Source organism: Globicephala melas, chromosome X, assembly GCF_963455315.2.
Source record: "Globicephala melas chromosome X, mGloMel1.2, whole genome shotgun sequence".
NCBI lineage: Eukaryota > Metazoa > Chordata > Mammalia > Artiodactyla > Delphinidae > Globicephala > Globicephala melas.
The window spans coordinates 66,875,269-66,891,141 of record NC_083335.1 but is presented as its reverse complement, the minus strand read 5'-3'; the positions used below and the strand labels follow the sequence as shown (position 1 = coordinate 66,891,141).

Genomic DNA, 15,873 nt, shown 5'->3' with positions numbered 1-15,873 from the left:
TTTGGTGTGCTGGTAATTAAGAGATTTAGATGACCAACCGAAAGGTAGGGGAGTGTAGACTAGGAGAAAATAGACACAAGTGTAATGGGTCGGGGGGAAGAAAACTGAAATAATATGCAGTTATGACTGGTGATTGGGACTTTTGGGAATGGAATATCTGAGGTGAAACAGTTCTAAAGTTTCGTCCTAAAAGTGAGTGGAGTAGAGGCAGAGGGAAGGGTCACTAGGGTTCTAGATATCCAAGAATTTTGAGGCTAAAATATTAGATGGCACTTACTCTGATGCTGAAATCTAGTACTATGGTAGGAATTGGGGAAGAAGAGGAAGGCTATGAGCCAAGCCTCAAAGTCTCTAATGAATGAATGAGAGTAACCAGGAGACCAATATAGCCAGATGGCATAAGTTTCAAAGGAGAACAAGCTTTCTCATGGGAGGGGAAGAGTAATGGTCTTTTATATAACGTTCGCTATGTACAGGAATACCTCAGAGATGTTGCAGGTTTGGTTCCAGACCACTTCAGTAAAGCGAGTATAACGATAAAGCGAGTCACAAATTTTTAGTTTCCCAGTGCATATAAAAGTTATGCTTATAGAAAACAAACTTATGGTTACCAAAAGGGGTAGCAAGGTGGCAAGGGTAGATAAATTAGGAGTTTGGGATTAACATATACACACTACTATATATAAAATATTAATAGGTAAACAGCAAGGATCTACTGTATAGCACAAGGAACTATACTCAATATCTTGTAGTAACCTCTAATGGAAAAGAATCTGAAAAAGAATATATATATATATAAAAAAGAATATATATATGTATATATATATATATACACACACACACACATACACACAACTGAATCACTTTGCTGTACACTTGAAACTAACACAACACTGCAAATTAACTATACCTCAATTAAAAAATAAATAAAACCAAATGAAAAGAGTTATGTTTACACTATATTTTAGTCTGTTAAGTGTGCAACAGCATTGTGTCCAAAAAAACAATGTAAATGCCTCAATTAAAAATACTTTATTATTGGGCTTCCCTGGTGGCGCAGTGGTTGGGAGTCCGCCTGCAGATGCAGGGGACACGGGTTCGTGCCCCGGTCCAGGAGGATCCCACATGCCGCGGAGCGGCTGGGCCCGTGAGCCATGGCGGCTGAGCCTGCGCTCTGCAATGGGAGAGGCCACAGCGGTGAGAGGCCCGCGTACCACAAAAAGAAAAAACAAAACAAAAAATACTTTATTAGTAAAAAATGCTAACAATCATCTGAGCCTTCAATGAGTCATAGTAGTAACATCAAAGATCACTGATCACAGATTACTATAACAAATATAATAATAATGAAAAAGCTTGAAGTATTGCTAGAATTATAAAATGTGACACAGACACGAAGTAAGCAAATGCTCTTGGAAAAATGGTGCCAACAGACTTGCTTGACACAAGGTTGCCACAGACCTTCAATTTGTAAAAACACAATATCTGCAAAGCACAATAAAATGAAATATGCCTGTACATTGATAAGCAAAGACTACCTTTATGACTACCTTTATCCTATCCTACCACATAGGATGCCAAGTATAAGAAGGTTTAGAAAATACTAAGGATTATTTTCTATATAGAATCAACTCCAATGGAGGTTGGGGTTGAAGTGGAGACATTTCAGAGGAGCTTCTCAGGAGGACCTAGTACCACATTGGATAGCGTTTCTGGGGAGTCAAAAATCACCTGGAGTTTTCTACCCTAGGAGAGTAGCATAATAGTGATGTCATTGAGAGAGTTAAGGAAGGTGGCAAGATTTGCTTTTCTTGGGAGAGGTAAAAGAATAGGATGGAGACAAAAAAAGGTCAGTTTTGCATTTGAAGTATAAGTGATGAAAATGTTGTGTATATATATTGGGACTAGACTTCTTAAAACGTTTATACAGCTTAGCCCAGTGTTTTGCATAGAGTAGATAACCTCAAAATTTAAGTTGATTGCTAGGAACAAAAAATAAAGATTTGGAGTACTCTCTAAAGAGGTAATAGTTGGAGCCATGGAAGCAAATGTATTATGGAGGAGGCAGCCCTAGCAAACACATGCAGGGTATAAATACAGAAAGACAAGAGTATAAGACTAAGTACACAACCATTAGGAGGATATGAGAAGAAAGAAATACTAGCAGAAAAAGCACAGAAGGAATGCTCAGAACAAAAGCAGAGATAATCAGAAGGCTATAATATCATCATGGTGAAAAGAAAAGAGTTTCCAGAAATAAGAAGTATTAAGAGAATCAGATAACATCCTTTGTTAAGCATTTGTTCATGATTAAGATTAACAGAAATCTTGAAACCAAACAGAGTCAAGTTTATTCTATACATTTTGAAGCCTAACAAAATACATCATAAAGGATAAAGTCATCATTTACTGGCCCAAACCAGACCTTTAATGTTAAATTTCTGCTGCTGGGAATAAGAATACATACCTTGAACCACAACATCTGGCTTTGGTACAGTAGAAAACCTGCGATTCAGGGGGTCAATTTCTCCAGGAGCTAAAAATCCCTAAAGAAAAACCATAAAAAGACATATTACTATATCTCCAAAAAAGCTAATGTTTGAGGAGAAACAACATACCAGTGCCAAAACCCCGTACCATAACATGTGAGAGGCATGTATGGAAAGGAAACAAATACCTTTACTGTATGAAAATGTTTGAACTCCTGAATTCACATCCAAATTAATTTTATCTGGAGTTAATTTCTAGTGGCTGCCAAAAATCATTTTTTTGGAAATAGATGGGGTATAAGAGATAAACAGAAAGTTTTCTAGTTATACCTCCACTTTCTCTGGATGCACATGATTAGACAATCAGATCACAATGCTTCTAATCAATAATTTAAGTCATTAGTCCTGTTGCTTTCATATTTACGCATATGCTTGCTATGATTTCTGCTTAGCAGATATCTTTTGACTTGACCTGAGTTTCTGCCTTTGATGAAATGCGATGAACTCACCCACTCAGCCCTTAAGAATACCATTCATCTCCTCATTTTTTCATAGCATTAATTTATTCTAATTGAATGAGAAAGTCACCAGGTAAGGATTATTTTAAACAAATCATTCTGCCCATTACTGCTACATTTATAATAATGTCAACTAAAGATAAACTTTATGCTGTACGCTTGAAACTCAGTGATATGTCAATTACACCTCAATAAAACTGGGACAAACAAAACAAAACAAATAAAAACAGCTCCAGAAAGTAAACAGTTATACATAAACAGGTCGAAGAGTATGGCTCAGAAAGGAAAGCTAAGTCCCACCCTAGATCCTCTAGGAGCCTGGGTTATAGCTTACCTTATATAATAACTTATAATGGGGAAATAGATTTTTCAGTAAAACTGGAAAACTTTGAGAAAGGGAACCCTTCTTATGGTTCAAAATGTCACAAATAAGCTGACGTAAACTAAGAAATTCCAAAGTGCTTCATTAAGAGCTGTCTCAACAGAGTTTAATACAAGGAACATTTAAAGGGCCCCTTATCAACAAACAAACAAATAAAAAACTATGATGCTCCCAAACACTTGTCATGGTACCTAAAATTATCTTATCAGTTTATTTAATTAAAGAATGAAACATTATGTTGCTTGGAAAAGTTAGCACTTAAATCCATTATAAGTCATTACTATCCAAGCACAATTGCATTTGCAGTTACCAGACAGGCACTAGGGGGCGTTTTGAAAAGGAACTATCTAGGGTCTGATTCCAGAGCAACTTCAAGTACAGTACCAAGGTAGGAACCCCTGGGCAAGCATGACGGACATAGTTGCCAGAGGGAAAGATTTTTGCCAAGGACTGGCCATGCTCTCACTCTAAGAATCTGGAGGAAAATCTGTAATTAAGGCAGAATACAAAAGGCAAAAGATATATCCTTCAGATTTAATGAGCTACTCACAAATCTGATTGTTATGGTGACTAAAGCAGAAAAATGGAAGAGCCTTGAAGTTTCCCCTTACCTCTGCCATCAAGCTTCCTAAGATGTATAGAGACTGACCCCACATATGAGGCAGTTTGCCCATGGGGACTCGGTCCACAGTGTGAGGATTTTGATATTCTTCATCAACCTAAATAAATAAATAAATAAATAAATAAAGAGATAAAGGAAAAGAATAGAAGGTTTAGGGCTTCCCTGATGGTGCAGTGGTTAAGAATCCGCCTGCCAATGCGGGGGACACAGGTTCGACACCTGGTCCAGGAAGATCCCACATGCCGCGGAGCAACTAAGCCCATGCGCCACAACTACTGAGCCTGCACTCGAGAGCCAGTGAGCCACAACTACTGAGCCCGTGTGCCGCAACTACTGAAGCTCGTGCTCCTAGAGCCTGTGCTCCACAACAAGAGAAGCCACCGCAATGAGAAGCCCACGCACCGCAACAAAGAGTGGCCCCCGCTCACCACAACTACTAGAGGAAGCCCGTGCACAGCAATGAAGACCCAATGCAGCCAAAAATAAATAAATTAATTAATTAATTAAAAAAAAGAATAGGAGGTTTAAAATACTAGACAACAAAAAGCCCGAGTCTGGATTGTGATTCATACTCTATAAAACAGTCATATATGCAATGCACTGAAAAGTCAGGCACTATGACTACAGTCTAGGGCAGTGCTCCTCTAACTGTACATGGATACACCCCACCTAAGGATCTTGTCCAATGGCATATTCTTACTGAGTAGATGTAGGGAAAGGCCTGAAATCTGCATTTCTAACAAGCTCTCAGGTTATGCTGCTGATGTTGCTAGGAGCTTAGTCCACTCATCCCCACCAGCATGGAATATTGCATCTCTCCCCCGGCTAATGCTCTTTTGCAATGAAGAAGAGGAATAATGGTAATTTGAACTGGCATTTTGAGAAAATGGAGACATACTTCATTTTCCAAGCCTGATCTACTCAATTAATCCCAGATGACTAGCCTCAAAGCAGAAAATATCAAATACTGAGAGTTCACACAGAACATCACTCTAGTTCGGCTTACTGATCTCCATATCATTCTCAACCTTAAAGTTTGATTTTTTTAAAAATCAATCTCTGAACAACTCATTTTATTTTTTTAAATTGAGGTTTGGCTGACATATAGAAAGGCCATACATATTTAACATATGCATCTTGATGAGTTTGAGGACAAATATACACCCGTGAAACTACCTCTATAAGATATGATCTTGCCCTCGTCTTGCCCAGTAACAGTGCCATAACTGAGTCTGCTTTATAAATATACTTTCAAAGGAATAAAATCATATTTTAATTGTTCTATACCTAAAGAAAGACTTTAGAACATTAAAATCAGAAGATTAAAAATTATTTGACTCAAATAAGGCAGTCCTTTTGAGGTGCTGCTCCTCTTCTCCCAGCTCCATGTTATGGCACCGTCCAGCTTACCTTGTCAGGAGGAACACTGTACAGCTCCGGCAGAAGTGGGACTCCATTTTTGCCTTTGATGAGGACTGCTTCAAGAGCCTCTCTGTATTCTTGAACCTGTAGAGAAAAGAAAAGGGGAACAAAATTCATAGAGTTCCCTTTGGGGATCTAGGGAGGGTTGTAGCCAAAGAAGGTCCTATTGCAAAGGGGTATATTCACCTAGTGAAAGGAAAGAAAGGGAAGTAGTATTTACTAAATGCTGATGGAGGCCAGATACTATGCTAGGAGTTTTGCATACTTTTAACGCATTTAATTTTTTTTAACATCTTTATTGGAGTATAATTGCTTTACAATGTTGTGTTAGTTTCTGTTATATAACAAAGTGAATCAGCTCTATGTATACATGTATCCTCATATTCTCTCCCTCTTGCGTGTCTCTCCCACCCTCCCTATCACACCCCTCTAGGTGGTCACAAAGCACCGAGCTGATCTCCCTGTGCTATGTGGCTGCCTCCCACTAGCTATCTAGTTTACATTTGGTAGTGTATATATGTCAATGCCACTCTCTCACTTCATCCCAGCTTACCCTTCCCCCTCCCCACGTCCTCAAGTCCATTCTCTACATCTGCATCTTTATTCCTGTTCTGCTGATGAATAAATTTAATTTTAATAACCATCCAGGTGTCTGTAATTAAAGCCTTTTTACAGGGAAATTAAGGCTCAAGGAGGTTATGAGCTTCTGAAAGATCATACAGCGAGTACAAGGATGAGCCCAGATTTGAGCCCAAGTCAGCCTGCCTCCACGTACATGCTTCTACCCACTGTGTACTACACTGAGTACAGCTTCTTGACTTTACATGTAATTGCTTTTAAAACTGTATTTTCCCTGTCAAATTAAGTTTCTATTATGATCAAGTTTACATTTTTTTGCTTAAAAATTTGCTGTAGATTAGTAATAAATAAAAAGCAAAAAAAAAACCCCACTATAATTTATGGTAGAAAAACTATATAGTCAGTTCTGCTATGATAGTTGTTTTGAAAACACAAATTTGTTCCAATGCATTTGATATATTACAGAACAATTTGAGCATGACATGAATTTCACATCTGCTTATGCACAATTTCAACCTGAGAAGGCACTCAGCTGAACTGAGTCGTGTAAGAATACACAACACACACACATGCACACACCTCAGAACCATGAACCACAACCCATCCACATGTGGTGTTACAACTTTCCATCCAATTTCAGATAACTCTCCTACCACTCCCGAGCTGCTCCCTTCTCATGGCCGACTTGGCTGCATGGCTCTGTGCCTTCCCTTCTATTTAATTTCCCCTTCTATTCCCTCCTTGCCCTATTTTTTTAATTTTTCCTCTCTGTTTGATATTATTTTTTTTTCTTTTCTCTTATGCTATCTCTCTTTTCCTCTCTTCCTCTGGCATGTAGGGTGGTGTGCACGGGAGCCCTGCAAGTGAGGTGGTAGGAACATGGTTGCACATATCCACAAGAAAACTTCAGGTGTTTTTCAAGGTACAAGTGCCATATCTTTGTGGTATTTATATATTTCTTAACCATTTAACGTGTATAAGGCTGTGGTACTGTTTTTTTTCAATTATGAGAAAACCAAACACTAAAATAAAATTATATTTGAAGTATAAAACAACAGTTAATCTGAATTTTTAACAATGATATTAAATTTTAATACACATTTTAATAGCAGCATATTTTATACACATGATCTCTAATTTAACATTTCATTCTTGTTGAACATTTAAATTACGACCAGACTTAATTTGTATGAATGTAACAGTGATGAGCAGCGTTGTATCTAAATGTATGCCACCCTTGAAATAATTTTCTCAGAATATAATTTTTGAAAGAGTAATGAATGAATGTGTTAAAGCCATTAATGCCTATCTGTGGTACTGTTTTTATTAGGTTCCTATCATTTTGTATGTATTTCTGACAAACTTTTTAAGTGTTTTCCCCAACCACATTTTCCCATAAGCCCTATAGTTTTTACTTCTCAAATATGCAGAGCATGGTGATTTTTAGGGAACACCTATGTGTCTCATTATAGCCAAATTGACTGTACCATGCACTTATCATATGTCTTCATCTGTGAAATTCAAAGAATTTTAGGGCTATCCACTTCTTCAATGAAGAAAGAAAAACTATTCTCATCATATGTACAGGCATACCTTGTTTTATTGCACGTTGCTTTATTGTGCTTCACAGATACTGCTTTTTGTTTGTTTGGTTTTGTTTTACAAATTGAAGGTTTGCAGCAACCCTGTGTTGAGCAAGTCTACTGGCATCATTGTTCTAACAGCATTTGCTCATTTTGTGTCTCTGTGTCACATTTCTGGGAATTCTCAAAGTATTTCAAAGCATGTATCAGCAAAAAGATTATGACCCATGGAAGGCTCAGATGATGGTTAGCATTTTTCAGCAATAAAATATTTTTAACTAAGGTATGTACATTGTTTTTTTAGACATACTGCTATTGCACACTTAACAGAATGTAGTGTAAACATAACTTTTATATGCACTGGGAAACCAAAAAATTTCATATGACTTGCTTTATTGAGATATTTGCAATATTTGTGCTGCTCTGGAACTGAACCTGCATATCTCTGAGGTATGCCTGTACAGAGAAACTGAAGAAGTCAATGACAGTACTTGGACTACTCAGTGGTCAGCAGCAAAGCCAGGAAAAAAAAAGAATAAATAAGAATCCAGGCCATCCAGCTCCTTTTTTCCCCTGAGAGTTCAAAACACTTGAATATGCTTTGTACTTAGTTGGCACATTTAATAAATAAATCTTTCTTTGAGCAAGCACAGTTTTTGAGAAACAATTCTGTGGAATTTGAGAAGGACTGAGAAAAATGGTAGAATCAAAATAGGGTGGTCAAGGGACTTCCCTGGTGGTCCAGTGGGTAAGACTCTGTGCTCCCAATGCAGAGGCCCCAGGTTCGATCTCTGGTCGGGGAACTAGATCCCACATGCATAATGCAACCAAGAATCTGCATGCCGAAGCCCGCATGCTGCAACTAAGAAGCCCGCATGCCACCAACTAAACATGCCGCAATGAAGATCCTGCGTGCCGTAACTAAGACCCAGAGCAGCCAAAATGAATAAATAAATAAATAATAAATATTTTTTAAAAGTTTGGTTTAAAAAAATAGGGTGCTCAAAATAGGGCAGGTATCTCTATTATTGCTTATCTTATTTCTTGCTCAAATAAGGATACTCTATATAAAGCTTAGAGTAAAACAGCACTTTGTGCCCCTGAAACTTTGGTGTACCCCTATTATTTAAACTCATATTGGCAGTTACAGATTACTACTGGCCAAAGTATTCAAATTACACAAAACTGTATATATGTAGCCAAGTATAAACGACTTCCAAATGTGTTGGATTTATGTCCAAGTTTAGAACACAGCCAATTTGCAGAATGCCTGACATTAAACTAACTTGATTAAATTGTCCAGTCTCACTGTTTTCCAACAATGGTTTCTAAACTACTTTATTCATGTAGCTCAAAAAGCAATGATGACTGTATTTTGGGGGGTGAGGACAGGGTATAAGTGGGTGGTTGTTTTGTTTTTTGTTTGTTTTTGCTAAAGTCAGAATATCATTTCCAAGATTTATTAAAAAAAAGACATACAAAGTCAGGAGGTAAATTCAAGTACCTCTGATGATTAAGGCAAGTATACAGGACTTGCTATTCTGCTTTCTATATTTATTAAAAGTCAAGTCTGAGTGATAGCAATATCCAGGTCTTCTAACTCTTTAACATGTGCCCTCAACTACTAGTCTCTAGAAGATAACTCTGTCTCCTCCCTATTAGGGAAGACTTCCATTTGGACACAGGGTCAGCACAGTCATTAACTGAAAGAGGAAGACATAATAACAATCTGCTAAAAAGCTCTTTCCCCAGTGCATTACCTGTTCTGCATTCCCACTAAATACCCCATCAAGGATAAAGTATGTCCAGAACAATGGCCATTCACACTCAATGTTTTCAAATAACTTCAGCTCAGCTGGTTCATAGTACAGACGATTGGGATCCTGGTAAAAACACAATAAACAAAGTCTGTCTTATCACTCCAAGGTCAGACTATATCTTTAGTTCAGAGGTATTACAACACAGCCTTTCACCACTGATAGTTTGTTTCAGAGAAGGCAGAGCACATACACACTCCCCTCCTTTAGCAAGTACTTTTGTCATGTGATTCTAACTAGCAGAACTGGTATAATAATGATACTACAGGCAGGTGTATGAGGAAGTGAGACTAATTTGTAATAAGCCTGAGTTTGGTTTTGTACTTGTTAAGTTTGAGGTAGCAGCAGAACATACAAATAGAAATGTTCAGAAGGACAGCAAGAGATGAGGGTTTGGGAATCATCCTTATAGAGGTGACACACGAATCACAAATTATGGATGTAGTACCTATATATAATGAACAAGCAGCCCAAGAACAGAATCTTGGTAAACCCTCAATTTGGTGAGGGAGGACAGAAAGAGGAGAAAAATTAAGATGGTGTAGAGTTGTGGAAGTTAAAATAGGAAAAGAATTTCAAGAAAATGTAGGGGTAGGTAATAGTGATGTACTACAGAGAAGTCAAGGAGAATAAGGACTGAGAAAAGGCTACTGGATTGCTTACTTAGGAGATTATGATAATATTTCAGAGCACAATTTTAATAGATTGGTAGGGGCAGAAGTCAAAAGGCTTAAAGAATAAAATGGAAGACAGGAAGTAAACCAGAAGAGTTTGAGCTCGGTAATTTAAAAAAATATATAATGGCTCTCAACCAGCAAACCTGAGCCTTAAACTATATTTACATTGTCAATGAAAGTGGTTACCAACCATTCATTCCCTTTTAATAATACTAAATTTTCTCCATTGATATTTCCAAGGAGAACTTTTGACAAGTGGAACGAAAGGAAGTTAACTTTTCAAGATCAAGTACTGTTTAGAACTAACGAACTGCAAAAGGTGGAAGGGATCCAAAAGGATCTACTGACAGAAAGATTTTTCCCTTTGTAATAATTAAATATTTGGGGGGGAATATTTTGAGACTATGTAAATAATCTGTTTCTGCCGAAATTTTCATCCACTGACTTAAGCATCCATCAGTAGCTCTTTCCTGAAACTAACCAACTTCAAGAGGTGGAAGGACTACACCTTCCTCTATTTTATTTAATCCAGAAGGGCTCACAAGCAAAACCTGGCAACTAATCCTAACAAAGGTAGCAAACATCAGTTATTGTTATCCTATTTAGTGATTATTTGAAGTACCATTAATGAGGTAAGTATTTTCTCTGAATGAGGTATTTTCTCTGAATGAGGCTGCTGTAGTGACCATCCTACCTTGGACTCATTTTGGGGAAAACAAACCTACCTCTTTAGGAGTTTTATATCCATCTCGTAGAAAGCGACAGCAACCATAACGACCCTGGGAATGCAGAGGAAACAAGCCAGAAGAATGAACATTGGTACAGCAATATAATCAATCAGAAATGTATCCTTTGCAACAGCTACATGTGCCAACCTATCATCAATAGAGACATGATACTTAAAAAATAATTTTAAAAAACCCTGATATCAGTCCAGCAGCAGAAAGTGATTTCAGCAATGTGATTTCAAGCGAGGGCTAAGTTGCAGGCTCTTCCCTAAAGCAGTGTTTTTATTTTATCTTCTCCATGGCTTTCCACAATAGGATAAGTCTGTGACAGCCCAATTACTAATCTATGCGGTCCTGCTCACACAATTCATAAGAGACCACAGTTTTCTTAAAAAAGAAAACACAGTTTAAAAATTTTGAGATAATCTGAGACTTATAGAAGAGTTCCCAAAACAGTACAGAGTCCCTGTATATCCTTCAACCACTGTCCCCTAATATTAACATCTTAAATAACCACAGAAAATTTACCAAAACCAAAAAATTAACCTTGGTACAACACTATTAACCAAAGTATAGAACTTATTTGGATTTCATCAGTTTTTCCACTGATGCTTTTTTTCTGTTCCAGTATCCAATTTAGGATACCACTGCATTTAGCTGGCATGTCTCCTTAGTCTCTTCTAATCTGTGATGGTTCCTCAGTCCTTCCCTGTTTTTCATCATCTTGACATTTTTGCAGAGTGTTTGTCAGTTACTTTGTAGAATGCCTCTCGATTTGGTTTTGTCTGATGTTTTCTCATGATTAGATTGAGGTACCGCATTCCTGGGAAGGATATCACGGAGGTGCTTTGTGCTTCTCAGTGCACCATATCAGGGCGTACATGATGTCAGTACATCTTATTACTGGTGATGTTAACCCTGATCACTTGGTTAAATCACCAACATAGGTCATATTCAAGACTCACAAAGATACTAATTTAGCCTTAAAATTAGAGCTGAAAGAAAAGAAAGGCACATACGGACATACCTGAAGCTTAGTGATGATTTCCTGTTTTGTGAGCTCCACCAACTGATTATCCTCTACTGCAAAGGCTGGGAAGGAAATAACTGAAAGTAGACTAGCATCAACCTCTTTGGATGTTGAAGCCCGGGGGAGTATCGAATTAAGGATAGACTAAAAGAAAGGAAGTCAAATGTGGCACATTAGTAAATAACTCAGCATTATAAAGTTATTAGCTTTAGTTTCAAAAGATGTATGTTGAAGAGGATCATTCAGTTGAAAATCTAAAAATGATTTAATAGTGAAAGCTTAGAAGACTACTTCTGTAAATCATCCCTTGTCTTAATCCTGCTCTCAGTGCCTCCTAATCCTGATTCTTAAGCAGCTGCTAATGGATAAAGAATACTCTAACATCATTATCCCACTCATAATGCTGTTGCTCCATTAGCAACTATCTAAGCATAAAGATAAAATGTAGCTGCTGGGAAGCAAGATGTGGAAGGCTTAGCTCCTATATCCCTGAAATTTATCTTTTCCATGGAAAATTTTGCATTTTTAAAATTAGAAGGTAAGACTGTATTCACTAGAACACCATGGGTATCTAATCAAGGTTTGAAGAAGACAAGAAAGGCCATCTTGTCAATGACAAGAACCTTACTCTTTCAATACAGAGAGTAATCCTAAACAAAACTGAAGATATGCATTTACCACTTAAACAGTCTAATCTCTAAACATCTAACCCGAGGGCCAACCAGGGACAAGAGAAAGTTTCAGAGCCACTATCAAGAAGAACACTCAAAATCGATCACCTCTTGTTCTCTTGGGATATTTAGAAAAGGAGATACTCAGGAGCAGAGCCCATATACCCTTGATACAATAATAGTGGAGAATTCCATATACTGTGATAGGATCACTTTATAACCTTGGGTGAGAGAACAGCACTATGATCTCTGTTATAGCTCATGCTGTATCAGGCTTATCTCTATAGGATGCTTAACAAGACATTTTTGGTACATGGTAATAAATCAGATTATGTACTCTCATTCAGTTCTGCTTATTCTAAAGCTCATGCTAAATTTGAGTCTGAGTAAAAATACATTTTTCTATAACGTTGTCCATTATTCTCTTACCTGGCAGTGTTGCACTTCATCAGCTAGGACATGGATAACTGACTGGGGACCACCTTTCACACCAAACAGGTCCAGTTCATCTAATGCCTCCAGGGCTGCCTTTGAGGAACAAAGAAGGAAAGTACAACTTCAGCATTACAAATGCGTATATTTCTTCTCCCTCTACCCCTGGTATCATATCAATGAACATGATATCATTTTAAATATGTTCAGCAGAACAGAAAATACAATAACATTCTTTATTCCGCCTCTGAGGGTTTTTCTGGTCTCCCATATTGTCCCAGAGACACTTGAGAAGGAGGCTGCATTCATACTTTCATGATTAAAAACCCTCAACAAATTTGGTATAGAAGGAACATACCTCAACATAATAAAGGCCATATACAACAAACCCACAGCTAACATTCTACTCAGTGGTGAAAAATTGGAAGTTTTCCTGCAAGATTAAAGCAAGACAAGGGTGCTCACTCTCACCACTCTTATTCAACGTAGTACTGGAAGTCCTAGCTAAAGCAATTGGGAAAGACAAAGAAATAAAAGGCATCCAAATCAGAAATGAAGAAGTAAAATTGTCATTATTTGAAGATGATATGATCTCATATATAGAAAACCCTAAAGACTCAACCAAAAAACTGTTGGAACTAATCAACAAATTCAGTAAAGTTACAGGATATAAAATCGACATACAGAAATCAGTTGTGTTTTCTGTACACTAACAACAAAACATCTAAAAAAGAAATAAAGAAAACTATCCCATTCACAACAGCATCAAAAGCAATAAAATACTTAAGAATAAATTTAACCAAAGAGGTGAAAGATCTGTACAATGAACACTACAATACTTTGATGACAGAAATTTAAGACAAAAACAAATGGAAAGATAGCCCCATGCTCATGGATCAGAAGATTAATATTGTTAAAATGTCTACACTACCCAAAGTCATCTATAGATACAACGCAATCCGTATAAAAATTCCAATGGCATTTTTCACAGAAATAAAAAAAATCCTAAAATTTGTATGGAATCACAAAAGACCCTAAACAGGCAAAGCTATTGAGAAAGAAAAATAAAGCTGAAGGCATCACACTTCCTGATTTCAAACTATACTACAAAGGTATAGTAATTAAAATAGTATGATACAGGCATAAAAGTAGACACATAGACCAATGAAACAGAATAGAGAGCCCAGAAATAAACCCCTGCATTTACAGTCAATTAATATTTGATAAAGGAGCCAGGAACACTCAATGGGAAAATGATATCGTCTCTTCAACAAACAGTTTTGGGAAAACTGGATAATCACATACAGAACAATAAAATTGGACCCCTATCTTACACCACACACAAAAATTAACTCAAGATGGATTAAACATTAAGACTGGATATCACAAAACTCTTCCTTCACATTGGTCTTGACAATGATTTTTTAGATGACACCAAAGGTATAAGCACAAAAGCAAAAATCAATAAGGGGGACTACATCAAACTAAAAAGTTTCTGCGTAGAGAAGGGACTTGAGGACACAGGGAGGGGGAAGGGTAAGCTGGGACAAAATGAGAGAGTGGCATGGACTTATATATACTACCAAATGTAAAACAGACAGCTAGTGGGAAGCAGCCGCATAACACAGGGAGATCATCTCAGTGCTTTGTGACCACCTAGAGGGGTGGGATAGGGAGGCTGGGAGGGAGGGAGATGCAAGAGGGAAGGGATATGGCAACATATGTATATGTATAACTGATTCACTTTGTTATAGAGCAGAAACTAACACACCATTGTAAAGCAATTATACTCCAATAAAGATGTTTATAAATAAATAAATAAATAGAAAGCTTCTACACAACAAAAGAAATAATCAAAAAGATGAAAAAGCAACCTAGAGAATGGGAGAAAATATTTGCAAACCACATATATAATGAGAAGTTTATATCCCAAATATATAAAGAACATACACAATTAATAATTCAATTAAAAAATGGACAAAGGAAATGAATAGACATTTTTTACAAAGAGAACATACAAATGACCAACAGGTACATGAAAAGATGCTCAAAATCACTAATCAACAGGGAAATGCAAGTCAAAACCACAATGCAACATCACCGCACATCTGTCAGAATGGTTATCATAAAAAAGATAAGTATGGGTGAGGACATGGATAAAAGCAAACCTTGCACACTGTTGGGGGGAACGCAAGTTGGTTCAGCCACTATGGAAAATAATAAGTATGGAGGTTACTCAAAAAATTAAATTAGAACAACCATATGATCCAGCAATTTCACTTCTGGGTATATATCCAAAGGAAATAAAAACAGGATATCAAAGAAATATATGCACTCCTATGTTTACTGCAGCATCATTCACAATGTACGGAAACAATCTAAGTGTCTGTCAACAGATGAATGGATAAAGAAGATGTGGGGTATGTGTGTGCATACCTGCATCTGTGTGTGTATGTATGTGTGCGTGTGTGTGTGTTTGTATGTGTGTATAATGGAATATCATTCAGCCATAAGAAACAAGGAGGAGACTGGTTCAAGATGGTAGAGTAGAAGAACGTGCGCTCACTCCCTCCTGTGAGAGCACCAGAATCACAACTAACTGCTGAACAATCATCGACAGGAAGACACTGGAACTCACCAAAAAAGATACCCCACATCCAAAGACAAAGGAGAAGCCACAGTGAGATGGTAGGAGGGGCGCAATCACAATAAAATCAAATCCCATAATTGCTGGGTGGGTGACTCACAAACTGGAGAACACTTATACCACAGAAGTCCACCCACTGGAGTGAAGGTTCTGAGCCACATGTCAGGCTTCCCAACCTGGAGGTCTGGCAACAGGAGGAGGAATTCCTAGAGAATCAGACTTTGAAGGCTAGTGGGATTTGATTGCAGGACTTTGACAGAACTGGAGGAAATAGAG

General features: G+C 37.4%; 1 protein-coding gene across 7 annotated transcripts in view; it reads right to left on the bottom strand.

The window, feature by feature from the left end:
• PHKA1 (phosphorylase kinase regulatory subunit alpha 1) overlaps positions 1 to 15,873 on the bottom strand; it is a 131,140-nt gene that overhangs the window by 84,189 nt on the left and 31,078 nt on the right. For 6 of the 7 annotated variants that reach the window (XM_060292559.1, XM_060292560.1, XM_060292562.1 and 3 more), the window contains 7 exons: positions 12,948 to 13,046; positions 11,845 to 11,991; positions 10,815 to 10,868; positions 9,356 to 9,478; positions 5,422 to 5,517; positions 4,001 to 4,108; positions 2,468 to 2,546 (listed from right to left, as the gene is read on the bottom strand). In XM_060292559.1, the coding sequence (XP_060148542.1) occupies positions 2,468 to 2,546; positions 4,001 to 4,108; positions 5,422 to 5,517; positions 9,356 to 9,478; positions 10,815 to 10,868; positions 11,845 to 11,991; positions 12,948 to 13,046 (706 nt within the window). The remainder of the gene's footprint in view (positions 1 to 2,467; positions 2,547 to 4,000; positions 4,109 to 5,421; positions 5,518 to 9,355; positions 9,479 to 10,814; positions 10,869 to 11,844; positions 11,992 to 12,947; positions 13,047 to 15,873) is intronic. The other variant, XM_060292563.1, reaches the window with a different exon arrangement.